The sequence below is a fragment of the Hoplias malabaricus genome, chromosome 5 (genome assembly GCF_029633855.1).
Source record: "Hoplias malabaricus isolate fHopMal1 chromosome 5, fHopMal1.hap1, whole genome shotgun sequence".
Classification (NCBI taxonomy): domain Eukaryota; kingdom Metazoa; phylum Chordata; class Actinopteri; order Characiformes; family Erythrinidae; genus Hoplias; species Hoplias malabaricus.
Window position 1 is genome coordinate 59,561,619 of NC_089804.1, and position 9,768 is coordinate 59,571,386.

The following is a 9,768-nucleotide window of genomic DNA, read 5'->3' on the forward strand; positions in this document are numbered from 1 at the left end:
GCGCCTCTCAGATCCAGAGATTCGTCAGATCACTGCCTCGTCTGTACATCGGAAAACTATCAGCGCCGCTGTGGTGATCCCTAACTCATACATGGTCAGAAAACCCTCCCTGTGGCGGCACCCTCAGTGGTACTCATTCTCTACCTTTATAGTGGACCGTACGCCTGGCCCACAGCATCAGTCCACATCAATCCATTTCCATCTATTATCAAACCTCTCATCACTGGGCAACTGATGTTAGAAAACACTGCAATAACATGCTTTCACCCGAGGCCTCATCATTAATTAATTAACATATGAATACAGCGCTGGAGATTTTAAAGCTGCTAACAGAGTTTTGGCAAAGTACAGATTCTCCTTTACAGAGCAATGACGTATTCCTCAGGGTCGGTGTGTGTTTGGATGTTTGATGCTGTGGTGTGTGTGTGTGTGTGTTTGAGAGAGAGTGAGTAAGGGGTGTGGTCTAAACACCCCGTCTGACCACACCTCTGGAGGGTAAAGTGCATTCAGTGGGGTGTGAGCTTTCAGCCAGCCGTTATCAATCAGACGAGTGTATGTTTATACAGGCCACACACACACACACACACACACACACACACACACAATGCTGGAGAAGTGGTCACAGTCATAAAAAGCCCCTGATAAAGTGTTTTACTGCTCTGTGTCTTTCTCCTGAGCAGTGTCCAGAGCGGCTTGTGTCCTCACAGCGACACACACACACACACACACACACACACACTGCTGGTTCAGACTTTCCTGGGGCCCTAAGCCTAAATTGCTAAGGGCCCTCTGACCTGAACTCTGAGACAAAAGGCTTTGACAGCCGCACCTGACTCTCCACCAGTGTCTCGCTCCTATTGTGTCTTAAGAACAAACAGCCACGTACCGAACAAAATGAGGTGTAAACAGACAATATTTATTCATAAAAACTTTAAATGAACGATTTTAACATCATAAACTTTGTGATCAGCCTCCAGCCTCAAACCCAGCATTCGTCTAATTCTGTTACAGCTGCAGTCTTGAAGGAGGAAAAGAAAAGAAAAGAAGCAAACATAGCTGTTAATTCTGCAGCTTTGTGGCAACTTAAATGATGCAGCGCTAACGATGCTATTGTTACTGTGTGAATATCACGGCAGCATTTAAGGTGGAACTGTAACTTTGAATAACTCAGAAGAAGTTTAAATGAGTAATAAATCACATAAAACATCAGCATATTTTCACTTCCCTCCATTACAGACATCTACACCACTCGCTGCACTCGCAAAGCACTCAGCATTGTGGGAGATCACACACACCCTTCACACACACTCTTCAACCTACTGCCGTCTGGAAAAAGGTATCGAAGCATTCGAGCCCTCACATCCAGACTCCGTAACAGCTTCTTCCCACATGCTATCAGACTCCTGAACACCTAGAGACTAAGACTGGACCGAAAGAAGCACACACACACACACACACACACACACACACACACTTCACACAAACACTGGTCTGTTGGACTGTAAATGTTTTCACATATCCGGTTTACATCATGTTTACATCCAGTTACCGTTTACAGCACAAATACACTTTAAATTGCAGTGTCTCTCTCCCTCATCCCCTCCGTACTTATGGTTTTTTGCCTTGTCTTGTATTACATTGTATTGTATTGTACTGTAGGGACATTGTTTTGTATTTTTTCTTAGCCATATCTTCTGCACTTTAATGTGTATGCACTGGTTTATGTTGCACTAGATTGTACTAGTTGCACTTTAATGTTGTGTATTGTTTTGTGTTCTATGTCCTTTGCACTTTAATGCGTGTGCACTGTTTCATGTTGCACTAGCTTTACACTAGTCGCACTTTAATGTTGTGTATTGTCTTATGTAGCACCTTGGTCCTGGAGGAACGCTATTTCGTTTCACTGTGTACTGTAAACACTATATACTGCTGAAATGACAATAAACTTCTTGAACTTGAACTTGAACTTTTCAGTTTACAGCAACTTTGTATTTTTTACCCATTTATAGACACTGGGGCTTAGTAAACACATTAGAGCAGACACACACACAGAGCAGCACACGGAGAGGAGACACACTCAGAGCAGCACACGGAGAGGAGACACACTCAGAGCAGCACACGGAGAGGAGACACACTCAGAGCAGCACACGGAGAGGAGACACACTCAGAGCAGCACACGGAGAGGAAACACACTCAGAGCAGCACACGGAGAGGAGACACACACTCAGAGCAGCACACGGAGTGGACACACACTCAGAGCAGCACACGGAGAGGAGACACACTCAGAGCAGCACACGGAGAGGAAACACACTCAGAGCAGCACACGGAGTGGACACACACTCAGAGCAGCACACGGAGAGGAGACACACTCAGAGCAGCACACGGAGAGGAAACACACTCAGAGCAGCACACGGAGAGGACACACACACAGAGCAGCACACGGAGAGGAGACACACACTCAGAGCAGCACACGGAGAGGAGACACACACTCAGAGCAGCACACGGAGAGGACACACACACTCAGAGCAGCACACGGAGAGGAGACACACTCAGAGCAGCACACCGAGTGGACACACACACAGAGCAGCACACGGAGAGGAAACACACACTCAGAGCAGCACACGGAGAGGAGACACACACTCAGAGCAGCACACGGAGAGGAGACACACACACAGAGCAGCACACGGAGAGGAGACACACTCAGAGCAGCACACGGAGAGGAGACACACTCAGAGCAGCACACGGAGTGGACACACACTCAGAGCAGCACACGGAGAGGAGACACACTCAGAGCAGCACACGGAGAGGAAACACACTCAGAGCAGCACACGGAGTGGACACACACTCAGAGCAGCACACGGAGAGGAGACACACTCAGAGCAGCACACGGAGTGGACACACACTCAGAGCAGCACACGGAGAGGAGACACACTCAGAGCAGCACACGGAGAGGAAACACACTCAGAGCAGCACACGGAGTGGACACACACTCAGAGCAGCACACGGAGAGGAGACACACTCAGAGCAGCACACGGAGAGGAAACACACTCAGAGCAGCACACGGAGAGGACACACACACAGAGCAGCACACGGAGAGGAGACACACACTCAGAGCAGCACACGGAGAGGAGACACACACTCAGAGCAGCACACGGAGAGGAGACACACACTCAGAGCAGCACACGGAGAGGACACACACACTCAGAGCAGCACACGGAGAGGAGACACACTCAGAGCAGCACACCGAGTGGACACACACACAGAGCAGCACACGGAGAGGAAACACACACAGAGCAGCACACGGAGTGGACACACACTCAGAGCAGCACACGGAGTGGACACACACTCAGAGCAGCACACGGAGAGGACACACACACTCAGAGCAGCACACGGAGAGGAGACACACTCAGAGCTTTATACACAGGGTTTATAATCACAATAATGAATGATGTATTTAAACGTAAACGTACGCAGTAAGAGTGACATCAGAAACTGGGAAATACTACTTTTCCAACATGTAAACTGTGTCTAACAGATAGTGGTTTTAAACTCTGGGAAACTCTGGAAACTAAATGAGTTTATGAGGCGCAACCTTTTACCTCTTCCCTGTTATGTATCTATATTAATATCAGATTTGTCATCACCTGGAAAGCTCTTAGATGTTGTTTTATTCTGCGTCGTGGTCAGATCTTCAGACCAAGTCTGGAATAAACCGCCATCTCATGAGCTCCTCACTGCAGCATTAAACACAGCATTAACCCTCCCCCAACACACCTTCACTGTAATATTCAACAGTGACATACTTCCTCCTGTAAACAAGCCCCCACAATCTCAGTGTAAGTGGAGTCTGGCCCTCACTGTGTGGAAGGTACCTGGACCACACACACACACACACACACACACACAAAGACACACAGCTAATTAATTCAGGGCAGTGCATGGCGCTTCAATGCCCTCTAGTGGCGGTATCACCCACTGTTCTGTGATAACACACACACACACACGCACACACACCTAAAACCCAAACCCGTTTGAACATCTGTCTCAGTGCAGACAGTGGAACGGGAGGATGCTGTAAACCACTGAAGTACAGACACTTTGTCAGATTTATGTCTCCCACTTTGTCCTCTTTCTCTCTTTCCATGTACACAAGTCTGTTCAGTCCATTATTGTCCTCTATATATCCAGAAAAACAAGGGATGAGCACATCAGCCCTGACTCGTGTCTACACTCACTCCATTCAGAGGTGAATGGAAGCAGACGTCCTGCTCCAAAGTGATTACAGTAGATAAGTCTGAGAGATGGTGAGATGAAAGTCGTTGGTGGTCTATGGCAGAGAAGGAGACATCTATAGTGCCCTATAGAACTGCTTTATGGTCTCTGACAGAGAACAGGGGTCTGTGGCAGTGTATTCAGTCTGTGGATGTCTATGAAAATGAATTTAGGGGAATGCCATTTCACCCTTCACCCTAACCCTCTGTTTTCCCTGGGGGGGGCATTTCAAATGGAGGGTTAGGAACGTCTTGTGAATCAGCAGTGAGATGCTGCGCAGTGTTCAAAGAAATGAGCGAGAATGGGATTCACGCTTAATATATGGAACCACAGGCAGTTTATACCAGTGTGTGTTACACAGTGGTAGTGTGTCAGTAAAGGGTTAAATGCTGTCTGTGTGGCTCAGTGAGTGTGGTTCAGTCCATGGCAACATATGATCAAGACTTAAAGCAGAATAATGGCACTGTGTCAATGAACGGTAATGAACTGTATTCCGTGGCAGACTGTGGTCTATCGCAGGGCGGAGCAGGAGTTGTTTTGTTTGTTTGCTTTTGTCTGTGTGTTTTAGCAGTCTGTTGTGATCTATCTATTAAGGCAGTAAATTGGATGGGGTAACAAAGGGAAAGTGGGGTAACAAAGAGAAAGTGGAGTAAGAGAAAGTGGGGTAACAAAGGGAAAGTGGGGTAACAAAGAGAAAGTGGGGTAACAGAGAGAAAGTAGAGTAACAGAGAAAGTGGGGTAACAGAAAGTGGGGTAACAAAGAGAAAGTGGGGTAACAGAAAGTGGAGTAAGAGAAAGTGGGGTAACAAAGAGAAAGTGGGGTAACAAAGGGAAAGTGGGGTAACAAAGAGAAAGTGGGGTAACAAAGAGAAAGTGGGGTAACAAAGGGAAAGTGGGGTAACAAAGGGAAAGTGGGGTAACAAAGAGAAAGTGGGGTAACAAAGAGAAAGTGGGGTAACAAAGAGAAAGTGGAGTAAGAGAAAGTGGGGTAACAATGGGAAAGTGGGGTAACAAAGGGAAAGTGGGGTAACAAACTGTGTTTTAACCTTATTGCTTTATTTAATGACTATATTGTTTTTTAAAAAATTGTTATTTCTTTATCTGTGTTTTTTTTTCATTCATTGTTTTATTGGATGCAGAGTGAACCCCAGAGGGCCGTGTCCCATTTCTCTGTGAAACACTCATAACTCACAGCCCAGAGCTGCAGTGAATGTTTCTGCCGTGTTTACCTCCACTCTCCGGTCGTTAATGTGGAAAAGATTTGTTTTACAGGCTCTGCATTCCAAATAAACGCTGCGCTGCGATTGGCAGATGGTTTTGATGGAAAATGTTTTATCACAGATACGTTTTCCAGCGCTGACCCATGTTTATAGGAGTTGTGTTATGGGCAGGACATTAATCTGAGGATCAAGACACTTATACCTTTGTAATTAGTTGGGAATAAACACATTGCTGATGTGCATTGCTTCCAGCTGCAGACGCTCAGTGGCATTACCCAGAATTCACAGGGGTTTCTCGTTGTGTATTTGGGGGATGTTGTGAATGTCAGAGTCACTGCTTTATATCAGCGACCCTCTCCTGCTGCATCTCAGTGAAGAAGCACCGATACTTGCTGTGAGCACTAATGTCTTCTTTGAAGTGTACACTTTCTGGACATCACTGAAGGCCATCACTTCCATAACCCCGAAAAGAAGGTGGTCATCACATCCCAAACAGGGGAATGGGGCTGAGTCCTCAGTGACATCATTTTGCTTGACTTTTTGCATGATTTTGTTGTATTTTTACATAAAACTTTGGTAAATAACTACTAACAATTACAGAGAACAGATGAATAACTGATCAATGTGTGGGGCGTCACAGTGGAGCAGCAGGAAGTGTCTCTGTCACAGCTCCAGGGTCCTGGAGGTTGTGGGTTCAAGTCCCGGTCCGGGTGACTGTCTGATGACTGTGGTGTGTTCTCCCTGTGTCTGCGTGGGTTTCCTTCGGGTGACTGTCTGTGAGGAGTGTGGTGTGTTCTCCCTGTGTCTGCGTGGGTTTCCTCCGGGTGACTGTCTGTGAGGAGTGTGGTGTGTTCTTCCTGTGTCCGCGTGGGTTTCCTCCGGGTGACTGTCTGTGAGAAGTGTGGTGTGTTCTCCCTGTGTCTGTGTGGGTTTCCTCCGGGTGCTCCGGTTTCCTCCCATGCTCCAAAAACACATGTTGGTTGGTAGGACTGGAGACTCAAAAGTGTCTGTAGGTGTGAGTGTGTGAGTGAATGCGTGTCACCCTGTGAAGGACTTGTGCCCCCTCCAGGGTGTGTTCCCACCTTGTGCCCAGTGATTCTGGGTAAATTCCAGACCCACCGCTGCCCTGAACTAGATAAGGGTCACAGAAAATGAATGGATCACATAAACGTGTGTCTTTCTAAAGGCTGTGTTTACTTTATGTTCTGGGGGAGGTTTGGAACAGAAATGATGTGACACTTAGTGCTCTGCTAAAGTGTAACCTCCAGTGCATAAAGAAATATGTGGTCAGTGGTGTTTTTGTGGGAAATGGTCATTGAGGTCATTACAGAGTGAGAAACCTCACACTTCTCAAAGCACACAACATATGTAGTGAATAAACAACACTTTTCCAAAGGCCAGCACTCACCCTTGAGAAAAACCTATGCTTTTAAGAGCTTTAGCATGCTAACACACAGAGACAAAGCCTGAACCGACCACACACAGACCCCCAGAGACCCATATGGATGCACAGCTGCTACTGATTAATAAATAAATGCGTGTAAAATGCTGTAGTACGTGTTGTTTACAATGATGTAGGAGCTGTTCTATATTTTCTGCCCCTTGTAATACAGTCAGGAGCCGTATGATCTGGACCGAGTTGAGTGTGACTAAGTGATGATGAAGGCTTGTTAGCGTCATGCTAAATGGTGGGGTATAGGCTTGCATTACTCAGTCCTCCAGAACTCGGGCTGAAAAAAAATAAGTTTCATTACAGTTATATTTACATAGATGACATCTGGCAGGGCGTATCCAGGTTCTAAACGAGGCGGAGGTGGTCCCGAGTGCACTCACGGGTCCAGGACCGGGACGCTCATTACTCACTGGCTCAACATCACCATAAAGCAGCGCCTCCCTTTGGCAATAAGATTACAATATCGTGGTAGATACCAGATTCTGAGCGGCTCGCGTTGGAGCAGCTTAGGGGTTAACTGTTGTATTTGTGTGTGTGTTTAGACGCAGTGTGTTATGAAATGTAGTGTTGTGTGGGGACTCACTTTGTGAAGTGTACTGTAGTGTGTAGTGTAAACAATTTCTATATTTCCTATGAATCCTGAGTGTGTTTGAGCCACTGAGGTACTTTAGAAGGGCCTGCTGCATTTTGGGATAATATTCACAGTAGTGGCACACTATACACGGACTATACAGCACCTATAGATAATGTACAATGTCTTACAGTGTTTTCAGCGTGTTACACATTGTTTGTATCATTTATATTGTGAATCAGCCTGATGTGTATTTTGTAAGTGTTCTGTTTAGTGTAACACCGTTCTCAGAGTGGTCTGATGATTTTTTCTGTGTTGTATAATGTTGCTGTGTTATGTTTATGTTCCAGGGAGAAGCTGAAGGCAGTGGGTTGTTTACTGTGTTGATTGATGTGTTATTTTTTTATTAAAGTACCACTGTGTTTACTTTTCAGACTGAAGCTGAGACTGAGGCCATTGCTGATGGCAGTGTGTTGAGAAACGGTGTAACAGTGTTCTGATGTGCTGATGGCAGGCTCTTGGGGCTGGGTGACTGGACACTGGCTCTAGGAGCCCACAGCCCTCACTTCAACAAGGAACACTTCACAGGTCAGAATTAACCACCGTTGGACCACAACGTACAACACGTACCACTGAAATAAGAGTTCACACAACATCAGGAAGCCCCAGGTGTTCTCAGTGAGGGTCGGGTGTGGACAAGTTTAGCTCCCGGATTTTTTTTTTTTTTTACTAAGGAGCAGTGCTGTTGTAATCCACAGAATGTAGACTGGCGTCATCTCCCCCAAATAAACAAGGCCTTCCCTGAAAAAGACATTGTCTATACGGCAGTGTGTCACTCCAAACCCTGTAGATATCCTTCCGCATTAACGGTGCCTTCACAGATATGACATCCCAGATGCTGGCTCTTCAAACGGGCACCTTGTTTAGTGTTATTTTCCCATTTATTTTTCAACCAATGATATATTTTTCTGTCTCTTTCCATCTTAGGACGTGTGCCGATGAGGTCGTCGACGCTGGTCCTGTTCTTCCTGATCAGCGTCCGGGCCGCATACAGCACGGAGCTCCGCCCCCAGCAACATCCTAAACAACAACAACGACAACAACAACCTCAACCTCCGGCCAATCAGAATGCAGGAACCGGGCGCTCTGGCCTTGACGACCTCATCCCCGTCGTCGACCCGAAACTGTTTAATAAGCGTCGGTTCCGCTCAGCTCGGGTGGTGTTCAGTGCCGTGGCCCCACCCCCTGGTGACCCGATGGCGATGATGATAGAAGAGGAGATGTTGCCCCCTGGTGGCCCCAGGGTGCGTCGTGGTGTTCCAGAGTTCCTGCACCGTGGAGAATACTCTGTGTGCGACAGCGAGAACCGCTGGGTTGGGAATTTGACACGAGCCACAGATGTAGCCGGGAACGAAGTGACAGTTCTGCCCGACGTCCGCATCAACGATGTGGTTAAGAGGCAGTTCTTCTACGAGACGACCTGCCGGACCAACCGGCCAAGCGGCACTCCCCGGGGGAGAGGGGCCAGTGGCATTAAGCCAGGGACATCTGGCTGCCGAGGGATTGACAACAAGCACTGGAACTCGTACTGCACCAACACACACACCTATGTCCGAGCGCTAACGTCCTTCAGGAATCAGGTTGCCTGGAGGCTCATCCGTATCAACGCCGCTTGTGTCTGCGTGCTCAGCCGCAAGTCCTGGAAACACTGACCATCGCTGTGTTTGTTCAGTCGATCTATTCTTTTGTCTCAAGTGACAGACAAATCCTGAAGACTCACCCGAAACCTCCTCAATAACGAACAGAACCTCTTAAGTTGTGTGGTCAGTCTTCAAAGTCATGATCATGAAAGGAACTCCAAGACCAGGCTGGATTTCTCTGTGGTGGAAAGGAATGGGAGGTTGGGAAAGCATGCCCCCCACCCAAAACATACACTTTGTTTCAGTTCTGGTTTTAACTTGCTCTCACCCAGTTCTCACTCTTTCCCCTTTGGGCAAATCCCTGACACAGTCTTCATTTCATACAGAAATGGAAATGAGCCCTTACAGCAGCAAGGAAACAAATACACACTTTAGAAACAGAACTGGCCCAAAATGCATTGTAACCAAACAAAATTTCCATAACAACTGCGAATGCAATGTCAGAAATGCAGTTTATACGTACAAACCAAAACCATCTCCACAAAGCCTAACATGTCAAAAATATTTTGTAATAATATATTACATATTTTTACACTACGATGAGAATATAAG

General features: G+C 46.8%; 1 protein-coding gene across 1 annotated transcript; it reads left to right on the forward strand.

Annotated features, from left to right (window-relative positions):
* The first annotated feature begins 8,082 nt into the window (after nucleotides 1-8,082).
* On the forward strand, nucleotides 8,083-9,231 carry ngfa (nerve growth factor a (beta polypeptide)). Its single transcript, XM_066673308.1, has 2 exons — nucleotides 8,083-8,104; nucleotides 8,504-9,231. The coding sequence occupies exon 2, from the start codon at nucleotides 8,515-8,517 to the stop codon at nucleotides 9,226-9,228; it is 714 nt and encodes a 237-aa protein (XP_066529405.1). The 5' UTR covers nucleotides 8,083-8,104; nucleotides 8,504-8,514; the 3' UTR covers nucleotides 9,229-9,231.
* The last annotated feature ends 537 nt before the right edge of the window (nucleotides 9,232-9,768 follow it).

Coding starts and splice junctions, on each gene's coding strand:
- ngfa (XM_066673308.1), top strand. CDS start 8,515: ATGAGGTCGTCGACGCTGGTCCTGTTCTTCCTGATCAGCGTCCGGGCC.